A 26,766-nucleotide genomic window follows, 5' to 3' on the forward strand; every position below is an offset into this window, starting at 1 on the left:
TAAAAATTGCCCTGCTACTCTCTGTATACCCAATCTCAACTAATTTTGAATGCTAAACAGGATTGGGCCCAATTAGTAATTGGAGGGGAGACTGCCAAGTGGAAGAGCTTTGTGAGTTAGAATTGGCAGTACTGTACTTAGCCCGGTGAACAAGTCGCCTAACTCAGTAAAAGTTGGCTTCCTTGTCCCTGTGTTACCACATTTTAAAACGCAGATAAAATAAAAATATAAACAAGACCAAAATGCAAATAAAGCTTATAGATGAGGCAAAAAAATTGTTCCTCTTGATAAGTGGCCTTTCTGCAGCACCCCCAGCTTGCTAAGTACCCTAAACCTGCAGCCACAGCAGAGAACAAAAGGGAGAACTTAGTCTGCTTTGAAAAATCATTCCACAGTCTGGGAGTAGAGATTGCCAACACCACCTCTGGTGTGGCCTCTTGACCAGAAGTGCTGCTGGGGAAGGGGAGATGCACTAGAGGCAGAACATCTGCCCTGAAAGAGCTCCCGTTGAATTGTAGGTATAGTTCTCAAGGGAACCCAGCCTTTGTGGGAGAGTTAAGAGCAGCTTAAATCGTTGGAGCAATCAGGGGCGATGGTGGGAAATTCAAATGGCGGAGGGCGGCGAGGAGCACCCCGGCCAGGCTCAGCCTCCCGGCACTCAGACGCCATGGCTGTGAGGCAAGCGGGTGGAGCACCCTGGCCAGGCTAAGCCTCCCGGCACTGGACCACCACTGGTGCCAGTTCCATACCTGGAGGTGGCATTGGGCACCAGCAGCAGCGGCAGCAGCAGCTTGGGACCACCTGGTAAGGTTAGGTGCTGGTTTTTAAAAACTGTCCTGAGTCGGTTTTGCAGGGCTGGGGGGGTTATGATTCTGTGGTGTGTTGTTTGTTTTTTGTTGTATGTGTTTTTGCAGTCCCAACGTGAGACTTGCTCTGTATTTTTATTTTATTTTTTTGAGGTATATTTTGGGGGGGGGGGGGCGGAACGGATTAACGCATGCTTGGACTTACGACCATTTTGACTTACGTTCCATCTTCTGGAATGAATTATGGTCATAAGTTGAGGCACCACTGTATACCTTTTCAAGCTTTATAGCCTAGGTTTTGCTTTGCATTAAGATAGGCATGTTTCATTGAAGACTGGAAACATCCAGAGATAATATGGGGTGATGCTGTATGTATGGAAAAGCTAAATGGAGAGGATCCTCTTTGGAAAACCTTCCTTCCTTTGTTCATCAATGCTAGTACAACTCTCCTTTTGAGATACATACCCACCTACCCCTGCCTGGTGCCAGACCAACAAGGCAGGTTGGCCAATATATCTTGAGTTAGTTTTGTTGGCAGTTTTCCTGATTAATGTATTCCATTTCTATACTATGTCTTCACTAAGAAATAGTGTTCTCAAGTGACTTCTGTGCAAATATGTTTGTTGTCAGAACAGGCTTGTAGATTATATTTACTTCAGCTACTAGAAATTGACCTTGAAGAATCAGGTAAACCACTCAGAGTGACCATCGGTCAGATGGGCAGTACAGAAATCGAATGAATGAATCAACAAATGAATGAACGAAAGAACAAATGAAGGTAATTAACACCTGATGAGTTTACAAAACAATTTTTTGGTGTCATGCACAATGTGAAAAGTGGCTACCAGCATCTGAACATAAGCATAGCAGATGTTAAGTACAGCTTGTTACCATTTCATCATCATCATCTTCTTCTTCTTCTTTCAACTGTAGAACTGAAAGGAACCCTATGAATCATGGAGTCCCACCCCGTCAATGAAGCACAGTGGAGAATCCAACTCCCAACTTCTGACTAACTTGCTATTAATGAACTAGTAGCTCCTTCACTTTTAGGATGAGCACAGAGTGCGTGCAATGAGATGTAGCTGAATGTACCTACAGAAGTAGGGACTTTTTTCAGTGAAAGTCTACCGGTGCTGTCAATGTTCTTCCAGCGTTATCTGTATAGCTTTGTAACAGGATATGTGCCAAGATGTTCTGGCTATAGAATCACATGTAAATTCTGACTGAGCCAGTGTAGAGTATAATTGTTTGAATATTGGATTTGGAAGAGGAGGATACATGTTGAGATCCCTGCATAGTCAAAAAGCTTTGTAGGTATCCCATTATATGGATGCTGGGTTTTTTAATCAATTTTTATTGATAGCATAAGAACTTTCTACATATCTATGTGAACCCTAGTGGGACCACATGCACACAAACAAGCAGTCGTTTAATTTTGTAAGCCACCAACGGCCCTTTTCAGAAGGAAGGCAAAGTAACAATATTTAAAATAACTAAAAAAATATGTCTTTACTGTGATTTTGGTTACAAACATTTCCTGGACTCCTCTTTCAGAGACCACCCACAACCTGGCCTGACCCACGTTTCCATTGCAATTGTGCAAAGAATTTTTTAAAAAAAAACGATGGTTCCAAAGCGAAGACAAGTGCTTTCTGTATTCTTGTGTCCTTGTTTCCAATTTGCGACCAGTAAGGAAAACAAGGCAGGCCTCCCATGTTTCAGGTACAGGGGCAACAGTACCTTGACCACTCTTTGTGATGTCACTTTGTGATGCAATTCATCACCTTCATAAACCTCTGGTCCAGGACAGCAACCATCCACCTGGTGGGTGACCAGCACTCAGTCAGCTGTGTTGATCCAGTGATGGAGAAGACCCAGCGCAAGCTCCTGGTTGCTTTCAGGAAAATGTTGGCAGTCCCAATCAGATATCTCATCTTTCTTCTTGTTATCACTTTGATAACATGTTTTCATATTGTTATCCTTTTGAAACTTCTGCAGACTTTTCCTTTGGTTCATAACACGTTTGAATCCATGAGGAGGCACTTTGCTACAACCATCTATTTGGTGGGTCACCCGCGCTCTAGCAGTTGAGTTGATCCAAGGATGGAGAAGATCCAGCACAGGGTTCCGGATGCTCCCAAGGAAGCCTTTCAACTCTGATGCCTCATCTTTACTCTTATTCTCTTGTTCACAACATTATGTTATATTGTTATCCTCTTAAAACTCCTACAGAGTTTCACTTTTATTAAAAAAAATCTGTGAATCAACCAAGAGATGTTTCAGGTGCCTCTTTGCTGTCCGTGAAATGCCACCCCAGCTTTCCAGCGCCCAAGCAAAGGTGGGTTGTTGCATTAGTGTAATTGGCTTGCTTTCCATATGTAAACAAAATACATAGACACAGGAAACATATCTGGTGTTTCTTCTCTACAAAGAGAAAATTGGAAAACTGGGGCATTTGCTAAAAAGACATGGGAACATAGTTTTTCTTTCTCCTCATCTTTCTTTATTGTCAGCAAAGGGGCAAGTTCCTGAGGGTGCAAGGATTTGGGAGAAAAGAACAGAGGACAAGTCTCTCCACCCCCATTGAAGTCTGGCATTCTCCATTACTGAGACTCAGCACCAAAGAAGACCTGGCAGGTAACTTGAAGAGAACTGTATATTCCCCAGTGGAGCGGGGGACTTCCCAAATGGGTTCTGCAGTTCTCCACCGTTTTTCTGCCTCCCAGAGCCCCTTTCAGTGTGCAGATGGAACAAACACACCCATGCCTTCCTTCCCATAGGAAATCTTTTTGCGTGGTTATGGGTCAGATGGGAAGATGGTGACCACGAAGGCCCACTGGAAGAGGATCCAACCTGCAGAGGGGAAAGAGAGCAAGAGCACAACACACCAAACACAAGTCTATCCTCAGGAGAGGTGAGAGCTAGTGCCAAAGACAAAGTACAAACAAAGCTATCCCCGGGAGAAGTGAGAGCCGGGTCCAAGAACCATTGGCAATTCAAGGAAGCCACTGTTGCTTCTCACCAGCTCTTCTCTTTGCCACCAAGTTGGAAGGCCAACAGAAAGGCTAAAGAACCAGAGGAGAGATACTCCATTTTATTCTCAAAAGAAAGTGAAATCTCTCACTCGGTTTCAGCAAAGCAAGGGAAGGAAGGCTCTTCTTTGCTCTCAGAGGTCAGCAAACCACAGAACTCTGGCTCAATCAATTGTTTCTCATATTGTCCCTCTGGGGACAATGATGTTCTCCACTATGGTTCCTCAAAGAAGATGGAAGAAGGCTCCTGTTCTCTGCCTTTCTTGGCTTATCCAACCTGAGATTGTTTAGAAACACAGGAATCCCTGAAAGAAGATGCTGCAGGCCAAGGCCCCTTTATCAAAAATGATTACTACCATTCATTCTGGGTCACCAGAGGGGGAGATTTGAGGAACGCCAACTCATGGAGCCCGTGGGGAAAAAAGGAGAAAGCCAAGCAGGTAAAGGACCTATTCAAGCTATTGCCATCATTATTTGCAGGCATGAAAAAACATTACACCTCCAAGGCCTCCTGGGATGAAGAAAGCAGAATGGGAGAAAGTGACTTTGTTCCATGAGAGACACAGTTTGAGGCTTCAGAAAGGAGAGCATTCAGTGTTTGGGAGGAAAGACGGTTTTCGGAGAGTGGGAGAAGGCCACGAATCTCAGAATGGAGAGGTCACAATGAAGAAATGGTGGCCAGTACCAGCATCCTGGATAGGAAACTGCATCTCCTGCGTTGAATGGAAGAATGGAGGGGTAAACAAGGAATCTCAACGTTCATTTGAAGAAAGATGGGAAGTGTCAGAAGGAAAGGGGTGTTTCAGCTGCCATTGAGGAAGAAAAGGTCTCCAAGAACTGTTGTTGGAGAGCCCTCCACACTGGAGACTCCAGCTGGAGATGATTCAGTTTCTAGGAAAAACAAAGAAGACCTAAGTACCGGAGCAAAAGAGGAATCCATCAAAACCCATTTTTCAGGCAAAGTCCCATTCATCCATGGTGGACCCAGCCAAGTGTTTGATGTCACCAGAGAGGCAAAGGCCCCTGGGTATGAAGAAGGCCAATGTAAGCAGCCCGTGGGAGAAGCCCATATAGGCCAGGCCACAGAGAAACTTCTGAAACAACAGCTTTCTGGAAACACCCCATCAATCCACCATAGGGTCAGTCAGGGCAGTAGGATGACCAGTGGGGGAGAGGTCCCCAGGTTAGAGGAAAGCCAGATCATGGGAAACAGCAAAGGATGCTGTAACGGATGCCCAAGTCGCTCCTGTCAATCACAGTGGAACCTCATGTGCATAAGCCAATGAGAGGACAGGAGAGGCAGAGGCAGAGTTTTGTCAGTTAGTCAGTTGAGAGTTAGAGAGGTTTGCAGAGATAGATAGATAGTCAGAGATAGAAAGAGAATTGTTACTAATAAATATAAACTGGTTAAATTGAAAATGAGTGAACAAGAAGTGATCTAGTGTGGAACATAAAATATAATATTTCAATGATTATGATCTAATGAAAATGAATAAAGACCATCTGAGATTCTGAGTTACCCTTTTATACCCTTTAATAAAACAAGTTTTAATTTAAAAAAGTTCTTTACAGCGTGGATAAAAGAAATCCACTGGTGGCAGCGAGAGAAAGAAGGAACGTCACCAGCATGGACCCTTGGGTTGAGAGAAACAAACAGGGACACGGTGTACGTCACAGATGCCATCAACCTCCAAACGCAGGGAGTGCAGATGGAAATTAAAATCGGCTCCTCCGGGCTGACACTTCATCACTTCGAGCGAGGCTGCTTCTCACACCATCATTGGGAGGTGCACATCCACCTTCTCTCTGTGCTGCATGTGTGCGTCTGTGAAAATCTCCATCAGGGCTGCACACCAGGAGTCGCTCTTGATGCCCATTTAGTTCCAGTTTGGGATGACCCCCTTCCCCTGTGTGCACACGGAGTGAGGTTCCCTTGCAGTGGGGACAAAAATTACACAGAACATTGAGCCAAATCCATATGGTTTTATTATTATTATCATTACTATTATAGTTACTTGATAAGAGATTGCGTTCCTACAGTAATCACATGTTAACCACTGATCTATTTCCATCAAAACCTTTTTTGTGATGTATGTTTATGAAGATGCAAATCTGTGTGGCTTTGGGGGGGTCTTGTGTAGGAGCATGTAAAGTGTACAAACCTCAGAGTCCATTGGAGTCCAGATGTTCAGTGCCTGCATGTCTTGAGTCAACGCTCCTTGGCTGTTGCCATCCTGCAACGCTCATATTTTCCATAGAGGTAGATCAGGCTGAAGAGGTCCCTTGTCTTGCTTGAACTCTTCAGACACACCCGAGGTGGTGAGAGAAAGGCCGGGACTCTCCGCATTTGACTGATTTAAACTGATTCCAGAAATGGATTTGAGGTTTTAAATCAACCACTAAATGATGCATCATCACAATAAAATTTAAACCATATTTTAAAAAGGAAATTAAAAAATCATAGGGAAATAATCTTCATGAAATGAACAAGAACCCAAAATGTTTCTTAATCATAGCAAATTCGTGGCCTAGTAAAAATCTTATTTTTTGATTTACATCTGTCCTTACCCCCAGAACTGGCATGGAAAGCAAAGCAAGCTTAAAAGTCAGAGAGCAGGAAAATTTCGAGACACTGCCAACTGAAAAGCAGATAAGGAATTGTAACCGTTCTGATAGAAGGTATTATAAAAGAACATTGTTTTTCAAACAATATACCACCCATCAGTTCAAAGCTCTTCCGCACAACCAACTACCAGAGGTTTTGATGCATGGGAGAGTTTATGTCCCAGAGCTCTGGGATCCCCAGTTCCCAATCCAAGCAGGGCACCTTCTGGCTGCCACCTGGATCCTAAACCACCCCTTCTCTTGATAGTGGCCCCTCTCTCCCTCATATACCCGATAAGTTTCCTCTAGCTTTGGCAAAGATATTGAGTTAGTTTGGTTCCCCCCACCCCCGATATCGAAAGGGTGTTGGAAAAAGCCATACTTCAGTTTGTCTGCAGGCACAGAGGTTGATGGAACTGACACGGCATTTGTTCCCAGGTACAGAGGCCAAGGGTGTGGAGGTAGGGTTTGCCTCATGGCACAGAGCTGACTGGCATGGAAAGACTCCAATTCCATGTAGAAAATTGTGGCTTAAAAGATGAACAATTTGTCTGAACCAGTTTTGGGTAGTTTCTTTTGTTTCTATATCACTTGTAAACAATAGTCCCAAACTAGGCATGTTGCAAAGTGTGCTGCTTATATACTGTTCCTGAAGTGTTGAAAACACACTGTGGGCAGTTTATAGTTTAAGTGTGCAGGCAACACAATTCACTGATCTCGGAAGGATTAGCAAACTGAGCCAGCTACCTGAGTCCAGGATTGAACTCAAGTTGTGAGCAAAGTGTTGGCTGCAGTACTGCAATTTAACCACTGCACAGTTTTAACTTATTCTTCTTAAACCTCGATGTTTATACTGTTCGAAGCTGTTACAATAGCCCAGATGTTGGCCTGAGGATCTTCCACAGCCACCCCATAGCCTCCCCTCTGTATTTTACCAAATCACTACAATTAGGCTTGGAAAAAGCCTCACTTAACAACAATTCTCTATTCCACCACCACCAATTTTCTTCCCTTTTTGATTACTGTCACGCACCCCCAGTTCCCCTGTTTGTTTTTCTACACACCCAGGTTCCCTTTCAGGCATGACATGTACTTTTCACCCTTTTTCGCTGCCACCAGAGGGTGTGTTCCTCTCTGTACCAAATATAACTATTAGATCAGTGCTGTCAAATATAACAATGTTTATTTATGGGTTTGTAGGTAAATCATATAAAGAAAATCATGGATGGCCTTTTATTATTCATTCAATAAACGCTGCTTTGATTACATTTAAATTTGCATATGTAGATTCACTTTAATCAAGGTATTATTCAACTATTTATTTATTTCTTAGCACCTTTAATTCTTTCCATTCTTAACCATATAAACTTTCCAACACTTCTCCTATTCCTATCTCTTTATCTCTCTATTACTCTTCCCTCTAACACAACCACGGCCCTAACTGCCTAAACTGTCTTTAACTGTCTGTCTTTTTCCTTTTATTTCCCTGATTCCACCCCTTCTGTCATGTCATTGGCTCTCATATCAGCTCTGAACTGACTGACAGGAGTTTTCTGAGAGCTGTCTGTCACAATTACCTTTTCAACTGACACACTTCTGGAAAGCAAATAGATCCTTATCAGACCATATAAAGATTATTTTTAAAAAATATTCTTCTATCTAGTAATAATTATATGCTGCCATATAATTATACGATCCTAATCTATGGTTATCCTTTGCAGGGTTTTCTAGGTTAAAAGGACTCATAAATCAATTTACAGTGGTGCCTCGCAAGACGGGCGCTCTGTTTAACGACGAATCCACATTACGAGGTTTTTGCGATCGCAAAACGACATTTTGATGGGGGAATTTCGCTGCGCAATGATTGATTCCCTGTTTCAGGAACCGATTTTCGCTTCCCGACGATAAAAACAGCTGATTATCGGGTTTTCAAAATGGCCACCGGGTGCTCAAAATGGCTCCCCGCTGTGTTTAGCAGCCATTTTTCGCTGCACAGGCACCCGAAAATGGCTGCCCCTATGGAGGATCTTTGCTGGACGGTGAGTTCTTAGCCAATTGGAATGCATTAACCAGGTTTTAATGCGTTTCAATGGCTTTTTTATTTTCGCTTTACGACGTTTTCGTTCTACAGCAATTTCGTTGGAATGAATTGTCATCGTAACGCGAGGCACTATTGTACTGTTCCCTCTTTCTTTCTGATACACCCTGAGACCATGTAGCTTGTCAAGACTGCACAACCTGGCTCTTCTCCTGTGAAGCACTGTGGAGAATTGAACTCCCCACTCCTGGGGCTCCAACTCACTGAGCCATTCAGCCACCCATTCTTCCCTTTATACTATTATAGACTTCTGCTATAGATACAGGTTCCTGAGTACACAGAAACCAAAAGGAGTGACTTGTACTCTGAGCAAGGAAGGGGCTCAAAATTTGGAGACAAGCCTCCTCTCTCACCTGGACTGCAGACCACTGCTGGAAGTCAGCCCAATTTTACTTCCAAAGTGATAATTGTGATTGTTAGAAAGAATTATAATTGCAAATTAATTTACCAATGTCAAGATTTTATTTAGATTTCATACTACATCCAAAGTCCAGCACAGCAACTGTCATTCAGATTATGCCTCATGAAACCCTGGATCACTTGGCTGATAGTTCTAAACAGATAATTCCAATATCTGCTTTCCTGTCAGAAATTGAACTTTCCAAAATTCTGCTTTAACTCACAATTGTGATAATTAGTGATAATGACGATGCTTAACTAGGGAAGTATAAACAAAATGAAATATGCTTGATCTTTACTTGATCTATAAAAGCTAAATTCACAATAATCACTTGCACAGGAGAACGTTCACTTGCTTATCTAACAATAACTTTTTACTATGTTTAATGGGATTCTCACCCAGGTAAGTGCTCACAGAATCACAACTCAGGCTGTAAAGTGCATTGCTACTTATATTTGTGATAATGAGACTTACACAGTAAACTATGGGGTGGGCACTTCATCCCCCAAATGTTGGTAGATTCAAAAATATAGTGAAGCATAAGGAGCTATGGTCCTTAAGGCCAGCTCAATGCGTATTGTCGTTTGAGGCAAAGTACAAGATGGCACCTCCCACATTCTATGTTCAGCTGTTGACCAGACTGGCAGTTCAATCTTAGCCGCTCAATATCTGTTGCCTGAAGCAACTGTGGGAGGGAGGGAGTTGTTTCATACACACAAGCTATTGCACTTTTAAATTGGCTTTCAGGTTTACATGCTTCGTATTTTTACAGCCACTCCTATGGAATGTAATAACACTTGCAGAATTCTCAGTATATCAAGACAGTGAAAATTGAAGACTGACCCTCCCAGTCTTTCATTATTGTCTACTAGATGTAGATCCCTACCATAATGAAACATTGGGTGACCTGTTGGATTAGATGTTTTCATACTGAGACAGAAGTCACTTCTTGGGATGTCAAACTATACACCGTGTCCCTAGATTCCCTAACTTATTCAAGTGGTTATTAGTATGCTGGTTGACAATTACAGGGTGCAAAAATTACAAAACCACTGCAAGCATTTTGAGAGGAATCAAAAGTGTACAAATATCACCTTAACCTTTGCTTTTTGTAACTTTAGGTGACTCTCCACAATCTCTGATACACTGTATTTGATGTTATTCTGACATCAAAATCAGGAATTACTTACTTAGGATGGATGCTCAAGGATTACTTTAAGAGCTTCCGCATTACATTAAGAGTAGATCCCCGATATCCTGTACCAAAATGGTTCCAGTGGTTAATATAATTAAATAGCTGATAAAGTTTGTTACGTTTTTCAAACCCTGGAGCCCTGGGGATTTTGCTGTGATATGCAGTGAAGAAAGAGCTGCTGAAACCACCAAACATCATAGAAATGGCAAGTTCAAATTCTGAATGACCATAGAAGCAAGCAGGATCAAAGAGAATAGGGCCAGACTCATCTTCAGCTACATTTCCTGCCCACAGGTCCCCATGCACGAGAGCAGGAATGATCTCCACATCATGAAACATCTCAGGAATCTTGGGCTGTGAAAAATGTAATGAAAATGTGTAAATGCTATCTATAAGAAAGAAGCAAGATGTTGTTATTTAAGAAGTAACATGGCTTCAAAACATATAAACCAGAACATACGTGAATTCCTGAATGTTGTATTTTTAGTTGTTTGAATCCTAATCTATAAATTGTACACAGTACATCAAAAATTAATTCAATCAGCTGAATAGACTCTTTGAATCTATGGGATCTGTGGGGCTTCTCTCCCACAACTCTGGTTGATTTAAAGTGGAGTGGACAGCCTCCAGATTTAAAGTGGAGTGGACAGCCTCCAGAAGTCCAAGGGTGCAGAGATCGGCCTCTAGCTTTCAGAGGGCTTACCCACCCTGAAAGTATTCTTAGTTCAAAAAGATTTTTAATTGAAAAAGCTCCCTTTTGCTCTACAGTGGTATTTTTTTAACCTGTAAAAAGGGTCCCTAAAATATGGCATCTATTTGAGGGCAAAAGCATATTTGCTGAGCACCATCTCCACTCTGGATAGAGGGGTTGGGGGAACCATATTTGAGCTCCTGGCAGACAGCATGCAACTTGCCCTGCCCAGCACACTGCTGACCCATCCTTAGGCAGTGGTCCACCAGGACACCTAAATCCCTCTCACAGATACTACTGTCAAGCCAGGTACCACGTATCCTGTACCTGTGCATCTGGTTTCTCCTGTCTAAGTGCAGGACCTTACTTTTCCCACCACTGAACTGCATCTTATTGGATAGGGCCCAGTGTTCAAGTCTATCTAGATCCTTCTGAATGTTGAGTCTATCTTCCAAAGCATTAGGAAATCCCTCCAGCTTTGTGTCATCAGCAAATCTGATGAGTGCTCCTTCAATCCCCTCATGCAGGTCATTTATGAAGATCTACAGTCAGTATTTACGTACTGCTTATGTACAGCTGCATCTGTGACTTCTTTGCAGTAGATAGGCAAGGACTACTACTGACTCCCATTTTCCTTGCTGTTACTTTCTTTCTGAGGCCATTTTGTATGTGTGTTTGTGTGTGCATTTGTAGTAACTAGAAGCTGAGTCAAGCCTTATATCCATAAGATCAGTGCTGAATCTGGCACAAAACAGGTTTTGTTTGGTCTTAATTAGTTATATTTCTATTCTGACTGTGTGAGTGAAAGGTGCTACATGTGGCTGCACTCTTTTTGCCTACTTTATTGTCCCCGCAACCATCCCTAGGCTGAGAAAGAATTAAGTGGCCCAAGGACACCATGGCCTAGAAGTCTCCCAAGTCCCAGTCCCGCACTCTGGCCACTATACCAGACTCCTGGCCTGTGGAAATAGGGTTAGAAAATATATTAGCTGGGCTTCCTATGGAAATAAGCATTTCTACAGTTCCTATCACTAGCACTGGAATGAAGCATACCTCAAAAATCTGTGCCTTTTCCAAAATTTTCGAGAGAACAAAATGCACACAGATCCATGCATAGATTTCAAAAATGTGTACAGCTAAAACTATACATTCAGGGGGAAAGTGCTCAAGCATGATTTAGTCAATGGAAAATGTGCATAAAATGTATGTTAGCATATTGCATTCCGCAATTCATAATTCTTAAAATGCTTACAAAATTGCAATCAGATGTTCACGTGGGAAGAAAAATAATGCTTTTAACACTCCAGTCCAGAACTGGGGTGGAAGAGGAATGCCAGTGGGATGCTGAGAAATGTAGTGAGACGGATACTGAGAGATGTTCCTGTCCTGCTGTGCAGCAGCTCAGTCCACTGACCCTTCGGCGCTACTTTCTCAGTGTGACAATGCACTATGTCCACCGCCTTACCTTCAGCTGAGACCACAGTTCTCTTGCTTCTCTGTCTCCATAATCTCTTTCAATCAGATCCATTTGGGCTTGAAGGCGGTGGCGGGTAAAGAACGTAGGCCAGTCACTTTGCCATTCGTTCACCTAAAACAAATCAAGATTTAGGAAATCACCGTAAAAGAATGCCACGGAGTGCAACATGGCATCCCTGTCATCACTTTCCACAGCCAATTCAGCTAATATTTTTTCAACTCTTTTTACAGCCACGATATCCCAAAGGGGAAAAAGTAATCTGCGCACTGTCGATTGTATTACCAGAAAAAAAAATCTGTATTTCCGATAATAATACAGATGTTGATACAGAAAACACTATAAGGGGTTAAAATAGGTTTACCACCTCATAAATGCCAGGTTCTACAGCGGTGCCTCGCATTACGATGTTAATTCATTCCAGCGAAATCACTGTAGAAAGAAAACATTGTAATGCGAAAATAAAAAGCCCATTGAAACGTATTGAAACCCCTTCAATGCGTTCCAATGGGCTGGAAACTCACCGTCCAGCGAAGTTCCTCCATAGGGCGGCCATTTTCGGTGCCTGTGCAGCAAGGAATCCGTCCCAGAAAGCAGTGGGGAGCCATTTTATTTACCCAGCGGCCATTTTGAAACTGCCGATCAGCTATCCGAAAATCATCGTTTTGCGAAGAATCGGTTCCCAAAGCAGGGAACCGATCATTGCAAAGCGAAAAACCCCTATTCGGACTATCGTTTTGCGATCACAAAAATGTCATAATGTGGTTTCGTCGTAATGCGGGACAATCGTAAAGCAGGGCACGACTGTATTTTAATACAGACATTTTCCACTGGGGAGCTCAGTTACTTCATCAGATATACTCTAATACAGAAAGTCAAATGGAAGAGTGAACTTGTTTAAATTACAGGAAAGGAGATTTTCACATGTTAGGAAGAACTTCCTAAAAATGAGAGCTGTTTTGACAATAGCCTGGGATGCCTTATAGAGGTGGTGTCTTATCCTTCACTGGAGGTATTTAAACAGAGGTTGGGTGACCACCTGATAGGGGTGCTTTAAATCGAGGTTTCCTGCTTTGACAAGGGGCTGGATTCAATTGCTGCAGCCATTTCCAGCCCTAGTCTTCTATGAGCCTGTGGTTCTATAATACTTGTATCCATATCGCAAAGAATGTAACATTCCCATATAGTAAATAATGTAATGATCCACTTCTTGTGCTGCACAAAATTAGCCTTTATCAATGTACCCAAGACATAAGGAAAATGAAGTTCTGTTTGATTTCAGATATGACTTGGGAGAAGATAACCCCTCTATTTAATGAGAGCTAGTTGAAATATTTTGTTGTAGAATAAGTATTTAAATTAGTGGAACCAAAAGTCCCTGTTAATAGTGAGTGGAAAATGAAACAACTAACTTAAACCCAAGAAATTGCAACGTCTTGTTCTTAAAAATGAAATCCATTAGTCATCTTTGTATCTCATGTCATTCTGTGCAAATCCAGAACCTACCTGAGTTATAAAACCACAGCAAGTAACGATATGGAATCCAAATTTATCCACATGGCACGGTTCTATCTGGCCTGCACCTTTCCCTGTCAAACCAAGCAAGCCAAATAAAAGATTAAATGCGTTAAAAACAAATAATACACCTTTGCCTTGTTTTCAGAACAATCCTGTCTGTGTCTAGTCATAAGAAAGTCCTGTTACATCTAAAGTAGAGAAAGCTGCATACACTTTTCTGTGAATAATTCCCCACGTTAGTGCTTGCTTCCGAGTAGACATACAAGGAATATTCGTTAGGTTTGTGCATCATTAATTGCAACACAGTTGTGCTTTTGACCAAAATGGAGAAGAAGGAATAAATGCAAAATATTATATGGAAGAAATGCTTGACAGTAATCTCAAAATGAAAAAATCTCTATCTGTTAAGAGGAGCATACATTGTGGTAGTAACCAAAGGAAGACTATATTTCTTATTTTAATAGTTTTAATACATTGCTATCTAAAAAGCATCTCAGATTTCATCTAAAAAGGTTGTGCTTAGGTCTAGTTAATTTACTTGCAATTGCAACTGAAACCCCATTTCTGTGTTTTGTAAGCTCATAGCTTCCATATGGAATAAGGTGAGCATACTAATCCCTTCTTTTCTGCCATTATTTCCAAGAGGAGGCTTCTGTAACCAGGTAAGGCTCTCCATATGAGTCAGAAACCCATTTTTGTATGCATTTTGTCTCACACTGAGAGCCTACAAGGGTACAGTAACTCCCTGTCTTCAGACTCTTACTTTCACATGTTGAAAGCAAGATGGGAGGAGAAAAGCACACTGGACGGGAAGGAGTGCTTAATACTCATGATGACTGATGAACAACTGAAAAGGGCTTAACTTTTCTTGGTAGAAATTATCAGCTGAGGTAGGAGTGAGTGGCATGGCTGCCAGATGGTGCAGGGTATAAATCTAATAAATAAATAAATTAGTGTTAGGGTGAATTTATACTCTACCAATACTCTACCAACTGTGTTTTCTTCCTTCTTTAATTTTTCGCCAAGTTTTTTGTTATAGAGGTGAAGATCGGCTATCTGCTCTCCAAGTTTTGCAGAGTATCTAGAAGAAATTAAAAAAGACATGATGGGTCAGTGGGTTTCAATGTCCTCCTGAAAACACACACTCGATTTATCACAGCAATAGATTTCACATATAAATGCACATTATAGAAGAACCTGAAAATCAAACTAACGTTTACTTTAAGGATAAATGGGAAGGTCTGGAATGAGTGGATTTTGAATTAGCTTTATTCAGAAATGTAAATCACCAAAACAGCTCCTACAGAATACAAAAATGCGTAAGTAGTAATTCTGTATATCACATAGCATTTTAATGTTTAGCAGTTAAGTACAAAAATGTCCAAGTAATCGATCCTTAAAAAGACTCAAGCAGAAATTTGAAAGTCAATAAAATTGCAACCTATACCTATCTATGGAAATAAATCTTGGCAGAGGCCATCTGTATCATGAAGGAATAGGTAAAATCTTCTGGGATGGCTGAGAAACCTCTTCTTTTCTGAGACACATTTTGCAATGATAATCCTTTAGGTTTATCTGTCAGGAGGTACATAGGTGTGGCCAGAGCCAAAAGTGAATAGGAATGTTTTTCTCTCTCTCTTTCTGCCCTTCTCTTTGTTTCTGGCACCTCTCTTTCTGACACTCTTTTCTCTGTATCTCTTGTTTCTTCCCTCCCTCCCCCCAAGTGAGCTTTCTGGGAGAGGGACAAATCCTTCCTGCCAAAAAATATGAAATGTCACATGCAGAGAGCTTTTAAAACTAGGCCATGGGGTACATGCAGCCAGCTCTTTTCTTATGGAAAATAAACACACACACACACACACACACGCACACGCACACACAAACACACACACACACGTTCCTGTTTCGAGCTACCCTGTCAAAGTGGAACTGTTGCAAATGTCTGAGTGAGAAAGTCCTTACATAGCTATAGCTGGTGCAGAAATGGCCTCTGAACAGATATGCGTCCATACTTAATTCAAGATGGAATGGCAAACCAGATCAAAGTTTTAAGATCTTTATAACTATTAAGAACCTTGTGAAGTTTGAAAGCTAGTCATTGGCCTCGTAAGCTGCTCACCACTGCAGCCAAAACATTTTCGTACTAAACAGAATGGACATTCTCAAACCTCTGATAGCTACATATAATTGTCAAGACACAGAGATACATGTCAAAGGAAGTAAAGAGAGAAATTCCCTCCTGGCGCAACTTCATTGGATTCGTTTCACAACATGATATGGATGTGAGCTTGTTAATTTCCTAAAATTTATTTCACTTCCAGGAGATGTTATTTACAAGCAATAAAACTGATCCCTCTTTCAGACTTGCCACAGAGAAACAACAGAACACAGATATCTAGCGAAGCAAGACGTTATGAGGAGAGGGTGGTGTTGAAACATACTTATTGAGACTCTTCATCTTTAGGTGCTCCATAGCAAACACAGCTCCGCCTCCAGGAAGGTCGATCACTTTAATTGGTTTTGGAACCCGCACAGTGTTGGTCTGCTGAATGGCTATTAAGCTAGCCATTTCTCCCTCAAACATTGTCCTCGCCTGGTCAGAAAGAACACAACTTTAAATATATCTTTAGCTGCACATGTGGATAGCAGATGCTTAGCTAGCTTGTTTTGGGACTGTGGGCATCTGTGTATTCTTTAAACCATACATTTAGAGTTCTTAAACGTTTATTTATATCCCACTTGTCTTCCACTGAGCTCAAAGATTTATACATCTCTGTCTTCCTCTTCACTTTAATCCTCAGAACAATCCTGTGAAGTAGATCTAGCTCAGGAGCAGCAAGTACTGCCCCCCTCCTCCCGGTCTGGTGACTGGGTGAGTTTCATGGCTGAATGGGAACCTACATCTGGATATCACATGTTCCACCCCAACACTTTAAGCCAATGGCTCCCAACCTGGGCTCCCCAGAGGTTCTGGGACTACACCTCCCAGAAATCCGGGCCAGCACAGCTATTGGTGAAGGCTTCTGGGAGCTGCAGTCCAGGAACCTCTGGGGACTCAAGGTTGGGAACCACAACTTGATGTGTTTCAGTAGGTGGGTTTCAGTAGCCCTGTGCACGTCAGGCAGACATATAACTTCTTTAGGGTTGTATCCTGGACTAGCCCAAGGAATAATACTAAATGCTGAAATAGAATCCACCGTTGGGAAGAAACAGACTTCCATAACGTGTGGATACGATAACACGGGTCGTCAACCCCGGTCTGCAACCCGGTGCCAGTCTGCGGGCATGCACACGGGGAAGTGTGTCAAGCTCACGGGGGTGACGTGTTGCACTCACGGTGGGTGTGTCATGCTTGTGCAGTGGGTGTGTCATGCTTGTGTGTGACATGCCCCCTGCAGGTGCAACATGCCCATCGCATGAGTTTGGGGGGATGCCCCCGCGCATGGAGCTTGCTTCCCCCAACTGGTCCGTGGCCCCAAAAAGGTTGGGGACTGCTGTGCTAATAGATAAGTAATCCACTTGCCTTTTGCACAATATTGGGAAATATTTGCTAGCAATCAGAACTTTGACATGTTATTGGAGATACAAACATTCTCTGAAATGGATCTGCACACTTGCTCACACAGGGCCTATGAGAACAAGGGAGAAAAGGGCCAAAACCCTGTTCCTTAGTATAGTACATTACCCAGAGCAGACCCACTGAATCAATGGGACTACTTTAACTGTGACTTACTGTAGCAACAAGCTGCAGTTAGTGTAAACCCATTTGAATCAGTGGAACTTATGGAGAGTTGACTCACAAAATCCCCATTGATTCAGTGGGTCTGCTATAGGGCAATGTACTACACAAAGCAACAGGGTTTTGCTTACTGTCTTAGAATAAGACAGACCAACTCATGAATGATAGTTTTACTCCACTTCAGATGTCAATTAACATCATACCAAGTGCTTGGAAAAAGGAATGCCAGGTTGGTGTGGCACAAGACAGGAGACTCTCTTTAAAGCATAATAAAAACATAAAGATCTTGCAACATGTAATCCAAAATGTGCATGTTTTGATTTGATCACACACTGATATAAAATCTTCTGGCCACTGGGAGCAGATGACCCAGTTAGACAGTTAATCTAGATGTGCATCCCTATTTAGACAGCATCAAACCCATCCCCCACAGTTGTCCTCAAATAACTAAAGAAGATAAGAGCCCTGCTGGATCAGGCCAAGGGTCCATCTAGTCCAGCTCCCCGTGTCTCACAGTGGCCCCACCAGATGCCTCTGGGAGCACACAAGACAACTAGATACCTGTCTCCTGATACCCCTCCCCTGCATCTGGCATGTTAAGGTACCTTCCTTCCATCATGGCTCATAACCTGCAATGGACTTTTCTTCCAGAAACCTGTCCAATCCCCTTTTAAAGGCATCTAGGCCAGAGGCCATCACCACCTCCTGTGGCAAGGAGTTTCACAGACTAACAACACGCTGGGTCAAGAAATATTTCCCTTTGTCTCTTCTCACTCTCCCAACACTCAATTGGAGTGGATGTCCCCTGGTTCTGGTATCCAAACGCCGCTGAACCGGGGAGTCGCTAGCCAAGGGGCCTAGAAGCTCTTTGCAAGACCTCTCTCCTCGCCAGGGCGATTCGTCTTCACGCCTCCCCCCCCCCAACATATGAGAAGTCTGCAAGGTCAAAGGCACCCCCACCGCTTCCCGCCCTTGCAGCTTTCAAGCCTCTCCCGCCCCACAAACCCTGCAGCTTTGCAAGCGACCAGTGACGGGAGGGCTGTCAAGAGGGTCGTTAACCTGAGGTTTGCTGTTGACTTTAACAAACACTCGCCCGTGGTCGGTTTCATAGCTCTGCCCGTGGCTAATGCACCCTCCGCCCGAGCTGCCAAATGCCTTCAGCACGGTGGTTTTCAATTCGGCTTTCAGGAGTTTTTCCATGGCTGGTCCAAACGTTGCAGGATCCCAGTCCTTCGGCCTCTGTGGGACAGGCGAGCCTTATCTCTTCCCGGGTTTAAAAATAAATAAATAAACATACACACACTCACAGAGAGAGAGAGAGAGAGAGAGAGAGAGATTATATGCAAGCTGACAGGCAGCCCACAGGAGCGAGGAGGGGGGGTGCGTTTGCAAAACTGCGCGCTAGTAAAAGGAACGCCGATTCAGGAGAATGGCGCCCTCACCTATGTCGGAGGAAAGCTTAATTATGCTAAAAAATAAATTGCAAAATATCGGATGGTATCAAAGTCAACACGATTGCCAAGTCCGTCTCGGGGGCCTTCGGAGGCTGCCCTGAGAGATTCTGGTACTTGTAGTTCGCCAGCCTGATTTCACCCCCCCCCTCACGCGCTTTTGACTCGCGCCCCCTGCCCGCCGCTGTCGCGTGTCCTCCTGCGGTCATCCCATAATTATAGATGACGTGCTAAAAGCACACCGCTAGGTGGAGCCCTCCTCAACTTATAAACCACCGTTCCAAGGCCTCCGAGAACTTGTCTGCGGATCGAGCTTGCAACCCGTTGTGTTGCCCGGGAGGGAGGGTAAGGGGGGGGGTGTATGCGCGCGCACGCGCAGGAGACATGTACATTCAAACAGCGAGGACGAAGCTGGAGAAGCAGACCTTCAAAACAGCTTTAGCTTTGCGAGGAAAGCATATTTCCATTTGTGCACTTCCCTGCATAATTGGTACAAGCTGTCTCTGGCTAGATTAATGTCTGTTTAGAATGGCCCTCTCTTTCTGCACTGTTGGCAACAACAGCAACAGCAGTTGAGTAATGTAGTTCCAAGTCCTGTTATTAAAAAGTAGTTAGAAGTGAGGGTTGCTGAATCTTCCCACTTGGGGGGGGGAAAGGCTATGGTTGTCAATCAAGATTTCTTGTGCACTGGTATTGGGTTGATTCCCACAGCAGGTGAATAGTTTCTTTTTAACTTACTAATCTTTCTTTAACAGAAATCATTAACTCGAATATAAATCGTACCAACGGGAGTGGTAGGCCAATTTTGCGTAGTCTTTCTGCCCCCCTCCCGCCCCTTAACCTCTTATCTTTTCCTTAAACCAGAGTAGGGGACGAGGAGACACATGCCTCAAAGGTAACAGGAAACAGTCTGCCAGGACTATACACAATCCAATTCTGGGGGAAACAGAATGGTGTGCGTGTACATTCATTCATTACTGGCAGAAACGCTGCCTGATCTCCACCGGTCAAATCTCTTTCTGATGAACTCTGAATTGGATAAACGACCTCCATCCCACTGAGCTCAAGCCAAGACAGAAAAATATACATGTTGCTGGATGTATGATATCGGGGTGTGTGCGTCCACACCAGACTTGCTGCTGAGATGGTGAACTGTGCATCTGTCTTAACCTGGGAGGGCCAGAAAAGGCTCTGGCCGAGGCCCTGAAAAGACCTTGTTATGATGTGCCGTGAGGTCGTTCCCAGTTTATGACCACCATCTGAACCAATAACTCCAAAATGTACTGTCATTAACAGCCTTACCCGGGGCTTACAAAGTTAATGGCCATGGATTCCTTTATTGGCTCCATCCATCTCATATTGTGAAAAAATCCATACCGGTCAGACCGTGCAGTCCTCAGACAGATGAGCCGGACTTATTTTAAGGCAACATTCCATTTCATTTTTCTATCTTACTCTCCGATGTACACCAAAACAGAGTGTTCCTTCCACAGTTGACGGGTCCTGCTTTCTGTGGTTGCCACAAGGTTGAGTCCATAATCACCCCTCACTTTGTCTGGAAATTGCAATGCTGACTAGTTCATGGCCAGAGGAGAGTAAGACACGTACTGTACAGATGCTGAGTCATTTCTTTATTGTTTGATGTGGTCAACTCTAGTCTAAGTTCCCCTTAATGTCTTATCTTAGGAGCTCATATACATCAACTGTGGTAATGAATCCTAGATTAGAGAGTGATTATGGAATCACTGTCCAGATGTAGTCCCAGGTCTAAACACGGAAGCTAACATAAGCCACATCTGGTTTCATCTGTACCATAAGCAACAGTAATGCCTAGTTTGGTTAACTAATTGAATTTGAGAGATAGCATCAGGTATATCATAGAGATATAAAAGCAATATCCCGCTAGATAAATTAAAATACACATTGATGCAGATTATCCCAGTGACTCCATCTACTTTTGCCCGACTGATGATACTTATATTGAAATAGGGTTGCTAAGCCCAAACCTTTTGTATAACAATAATTATCCAATATCCCCTATAGTTTAAGATTTTATTACAAAGCACGGTTATAAGTAAAGTAGATAAAATGCTGGCCAATATAAAAGGATTAGGAGGTGCCGAGGGAGTAGCTAAATTGCTTATAAAACTAGTTTTTTTCAGAAGAGGAATTGATCAGGACAGTGGGATAAGCAGATGAAAAAAGAAAACAAATCCCTGGAGTTAGACTTTAGGCATATTCACTAAGCAAAGGAAGAGCAGGAAAAGGACAAACACACACACCCAGTGGGACAAAGATCAAAGGGAGTGTCATTTCATTGAGATGGCCTTTTTTGCCCTACAACAGGCATCTGGCACTGAGGGCCCATTCACCTAAAGAAGAGTCTGCTTTCCTATTGTGTTTTTGGACCTCAGAAAAAAAACCCACGAAGGGGACCAGCATCGTAACATTTACGTCCCTTTAAAGTATTTATTTTGCATTTCTATACTGCCTCCCTGCTGGTATTAAAGATGCCTAAAGTCTTCTACATGCAGTCAAAATGGAAACATAATATATAGGCATAAAACATAGACATACTGCAATACAAAGAAGGAATGAGATTTTGACTGCATCTAGAAGGAAAATAAGCCAATTTAGGCACTGATTTTTCATAAAATTATGCAGTAGGATATAAACCTTGTTTTTTTTAAAAAAACAGTGGTGTCTGATGAAGTCTGTACGAGAAAGACAACTTCATTCTTGCTCTGGTTGTGAATGCTGCTGTTATTGTTCAACTATTCCAACTGTTGTATGTTCTCTCTCTCTCTCTCTCTGCCCCTGCAGAGATCTCTTGTCTGGCAATATGATGTTGGCTGCACCAGATATCTTGTCCTCAAGAGAACAGAGTATGTCCTAATCAGCAAAACAGATTGTGCCTTCTCCTGGTGGTAGGATGACTGAGGAAATCTGTGGGGAGATAATGTTAGGAATTGCCCAAGCTTCAAACCTTCAAGCAGTGGTTTCCAGTGCTTTTTTACTGTGTACCTCTTGGCAGCCCATTTCTATAAATTGTACCTCCGTATTAACAAAATGTTTGCAATCAATATGGTTGCTGGTTGTTCTGGGTTTTTCGGGCTCTTTGGCCGTGTTCTGAAGGTTGTTCTTCCTGACGTTTCGCCAGTCTCTGTGGCCAGCATCTTCAGAGGACAGCAACCTGTATATGGTTGCTGTTATTTCAATGTATACGTTGTAACTGTAAATTAGTAGCCCAATAATGGGATTAAAAAGCAGTGGAATAATATGGTGAAGAGACAATATATTTGCACTCAAAAATCAAAAGACACAATGAATTCAAGTAAATACATTACGGAGGACCCGGAAGGATTTGCTCACTGAACACTGTTCAAGGACTGCCTGAGGTGGCCGCTTATATATAAGTGGTGCCTCGCGGAAATCACTGTCTTGTGAAAACATCGTCTTGCGAAACCAAATTTCCCATAGGAATGCATTGAAAATTAATTAATGCGTTCCTAGGGGAAATTTTTTTAAAAAAGGACCTTAAGGGGTAGGGAGCTGGGCAAGCACCATGAGAGGACTGGCGGGGGGTCCCCTCGCTGCAATCACCAGCTTTGGAAGTCCCCCGCCAGTCCTCTGATGGTGCAGGAAAAGCCTCCAAAGCGCTCTAGAGCCTGCGCGGGTGGTTTTGGGGCACCCCCGCCAGGGCTCTAATGGTGTAGGAGAAGTCATCAGAACCCTGGTGGGGGTGCCCCAAAACCACATGCCCCGGCTTTGGGGGTCCCCCGGGGCTTACCTTGCACCATGGGAGGACTCGCCCAGGACCCTCTGCACAGCGATCGGCATTTGCAGAGGCTTGTCCGAAAACCTTTTAAAAGTTCCTTCCTTTTTCTCCAGCCTTTGGCAAGCCTCGGAAGGGAAAAATATCCCCACTGACCTTGTCCCTCCAAATGCTGGCTACGTATCTGTACTCATCCTTGGTGAATGGCCCCTCCTGCCATTTCCTACACATTTTTAAAATCTCAGTTTGCCTGAATTCCCTTATGAAGCCAATTCAGTTTTTTTTAGATGCTTCCACACTAATTTCTTACTAGAATTTGTTTGATTGTGCCTTCAATAGCTCATCATCAAAAAACTGCTATCTATCATGAAGTGCCTTCACTTAGAGTGTTTTTGATTATGAGATCTCCTCCAATGTTTCTTTACGCTAATGGAAATCAGCTTTCTCAGAATGTGCATTATACTATCCTCAGCTTTCTTTTTGCACAGTATAACAGATCGAATGAAGTCAGGGCCTCTTTCCTCAAAGTTCCCATTACTTCCAATTCATTGACCAGTTCTTCCTTGTTAACAAGGGCCTGGGATATTTCACCCCTAACTTTCAGGTTTCCAAAGCTGCTGATTCATTTCAAAGTCTGTCCCACCAACATACAATATGTCACATAGTGATTATGTATGTATGAGGTCAAAATGCCTCTCATTTAGGAGGCCTGGTTGAACTTCCATTGAACCTTGTGGTTTATATGCATAGTTCAGGACCTTTGTGATATGTGTTTACCATACAAGGTTCACAGTGTTTCAAAGCTTCACTGGTATTCAGTCTGTCACTCATGCTACAGAAAAGGTCATTACCAATTTGCATGTTCTAATTTATTTAAATATTGTTTATAATTATCTAGAAGTTGAGTCATGGCAACTGAACTTCTTTCTTATTAGGCTGAAATATTTCACTACTCATCCAAGTAGCTTCTTCAGTCTGAGGAGAGTTGATAGGAGACCCCTGATATATCCTCCACGTTGGTTTCAATTTCCCCCTGGTCTGAATTGGTTCCTTAGATGAACAATGGATGGGGGCGAAGAGTGAAAATCCCACTGTTATGCACAGACAGACACACACCCCTTTGCTACATCGGATAATGCAGTTTTGCATGGAGGGAACCTTTCTTGTGAGACAAATAGACTTTGACATTTGTTAGCAAAAGTGTGTCAGCTATAAAGAATTACCCAAAGGTCTGTTTACATAATACGTGGCAGGTCCGGCAAAGAAATATGTATTCTATGAAAACACAGAAAAGGCTAAAAGGAGGTTTCCTATCCAAAGGCTAATATGCTATTTAGATTGCCTTTTCCAGCACAGATCTGTCCTGTCCCTGAACTTTCAACCAATGGCATTAATTCTCTTGTAAGCTCTCTGATTATGTGCCCACAGATCTGCCTTTCTTTTTTCGGTTGGTGACTCAAAACTCCTCTCTGTAACAACTAGAAAACCCCAGGACCACTAGAAGGTGCTGTACACTTTCTGCAGCAGATACAAAAATTGCTAAGTGGTAAGACATCTGCAGTTGCGGTCTCTGAAAAAGAACTTGAACAAGGGTCTGCAAAGACTGGAAAGGCCATTGTCTTTCTATTTTCCTCTCATGCACTAAAGCAGTTGCAGACATCTCTTTACTCCCAAATATGTAAAAATCACTTTTGGTAAACATGGACAGCAGTACGAGAGGGTGCGAGTATTCTTTAGAACTCACTAGCTATTTGTAAACATATATCGTTTTTATTATTATGTAGTAATAAAATTGTCTTAGATGCCTTGTTCCATCCTGATGCGATTTTATTGTTTAATAAACAGAAAATACTAAGTGCCTCTGTTCAGCTAATTTCCCCATACTTCCTTGCTTTTCCCTCCCTACGCTTCCTGAACTTAGTCTTATGTCTCTAAATGTCATCAAGAATCTTCAGCGTAACATTTCAGAGATGGGAGCATGCAGGGACGATGTCTCTGCTTTAACTGAACGTCTAGACTTTTCTCTCCAGACACATTCCTTCAGCTTTCCTCCCACTCTGCATTAGCCTGTGTTATCATTGGTACACTGGAGCCCTTTCAAGATTAATATAAAAAAAAACACAACAAGGAGTGTGTTTCATGTTCCTACGTGCGCCCGAGGACTGATTCAAAAGTTACACGTTTGGGAAAGAGGATGTTCACAGTTAGCATATATGTGTGCACCTTGAAATGTCCTGGTCATTCATTTATTTCATTAGAAGTAGAAACATAACACTTCAAGAATGTATTTTCATGCATTATACATTCAAGCAGTTAAATATTTCTGTCTAGAAACTTCACACTCTGCAAAGTACAAAGAAGTACACACCACAGAGGTAACATGTAACATGATAAATCATGTCATGAAAAGTAACCTATGATTAGTAACTTTTAAAAGCTCCTTAAACTGTTGGTAGATCCTAAAGAAGCAGTAGATAACAAATCTTCCTCTCTTCAATGCTGCTACTAGCCAACTGCTTTACAGGGGTATGGGCAACCTCAGAACTAAAGTAATTAAAATCTTGGGCAGAAGCTTAGACCTGCTGAGACATTTTTCTAATAATTTCACTCCCAGGTAGGCATATATAGGATTTATCCTTTGATCAATGCTATTTGTTTAGTGCCCAGATCCTTCAGTATGGTTTCCATACAAAATGGAGCCAATCTGGAAAAAACGTGGAATGTTAGTCCAAGTGCATTGCACTTAAAAGTAATACACAGAAATACACAGAAAGACATTGTGACAATTACCCACAAGCGTCCTTGTCACTATTTCTTGGTCCTGTTCCCCCGCCCCCTTGATTCATAGGTAATGGAGGATTACTATGAATGAATGTGGAGTTAACAGATTCTTCTATTTAGGTTTCCATAAACTTTTAATGTTTGGCAGAATTTGATAGTCCATCTGGTAGGTTCATAATAAGAAATCATCAGGACCCCATCACTTCTAAACTGGGTTGTTGTTGCTGTTGTTGTTTTATGTAATTAGTCACATTATAGTTCTGAACACCAGCTACTGTGTTTCCCCAAAAATAAGACAGGGTATTATATTAATTTTTGCTCCAAAAAATGCATTAGGACTTATTTTCAGGGGATGTTTTATTTCACAGTCATATCTTCTTCTGTGAAATAAAACATCCCCTGAAAATAAGTCCTAATGCATTTTATTTCACAGTCATATCTTCTTCTCTCCTTCATGGATTGCTGCCTTGTCGTGGCGAAGGGGCTTGAGTAACTGAGAGAAGCTATGGGCTATGCCGTGCAGGGACACCCAAGACGGACAGGACATAGTGGAGGGTTCCGACTAAACGCAATCCACCTGGAGTAGGAAATGGCAAGCCACTCCAGTATCTTTGCCAAGAACGCCCCATGATCAGAAACAAAAGGCTAATAGATATGACGCTGGAAGATGGGCCCCTCAGGTCGGAAGGCGTCCAACATGCTACTGAGGAAGAGTGGAGGACAAGTACAAGTAGCTCCAGAGCTAATGAAGTGGTTGGGCCAAAGCTGAAAGGACGCTCAGCTGTGGACGTGCCTGGAAGTGAAAGGAAAGTCCAATGCTGTAAAGAAAAATACTGCATAGGAACCTGGAATGTAAGATCTATGAACCTTGGGAAGCTGGAGGTGGTCAAACAGGAGATGGCAAGAATAAACATCGACATCCTGGGCATCAGTGAACTAAAATGGACAGGAATGGGTGAATTCAGCTCAGATGATTATCATATCTACTACTGTGGGCAAGAATCCCGTAGAAGGAATGGAGTAGCCCTCACAGTCAACAAAAATGATAGAATGATGTCAATACGAATCCAAGGCAGACCATTCAACATCACAATAATCCAAGTTTATGCACCAACCAGCATTGCTGAGGAGACTGAAATTGAACAATTCTATGAAGATTTACAACACCTTCTAGAACTGACACCAAAGAAAGATGTTCT

The 26,766-nt window shown here is 42.6% G+C and overlaps 1 protein-coding gene and 1 long non-coding RNA gene across 2 annotated transcripts; one reads left to right on the forward strand and one right to left on the reverse strand.

Annotated features, from left to right (window-relative positions):
• The first annotated feature begins 938 nt into the window (after positions 1-938).
• Positions 939-3,076, forward strand: LOC144586903 (uncharacterized). The gene is made up of 2 exons (XR_013541992.1): positions 939-1,584; positions 1,740-3,076. It is a non-coding gene; the product is annotated as an uncharacterized LOC144586903 (long non-coding RNA).
• A 5,910-nt stretch (positions 3,077-8,986) lies between these two features.
• Positions 8,987-19,139, reverse strand: LOC110075083 (fructosamine-3-kinase). Its single transcript, XM_072990419.2, has 7 exons — positions 19,003-19,139; positions 18,620-18,862; positions 16,263-16,414; positions 14,811-14,902; positions 13,810-13,892; positions 12,295-12,417; positions 8,987-10,492 (listed from the first exon to the last, which is right to left on the reverse strand). Exons 2-7 carry the CDS (start codon positions 18,758-18,760, stop codon positions 10,154-10,156), a joined length of 930 nt encoding a protein of 309 aa, XP_072846520.2. The 5' UTR covers positions 18,761-18,862; positions 19,003-19,139; the 3' UTR covers positions 8,987-10,153.
• Positions 19,140-26,766: the final 7,627 nt, after the last annotated feature.

Source organism: Pogona vitticeps, chromosome 2 (genome assembly GCF_051106095.1).
Source record: "Pogona vitticeps strain Pit_001003342236 chromosome 2, PviZW2.1, whole genome shotgun sequence".
NCBI classification, from domain to species: Eukaryota; Metazoa; Chordata; class Lepidosauria; order Squamata; family Agamidae; genus Pogona; species Pogona vitticeps.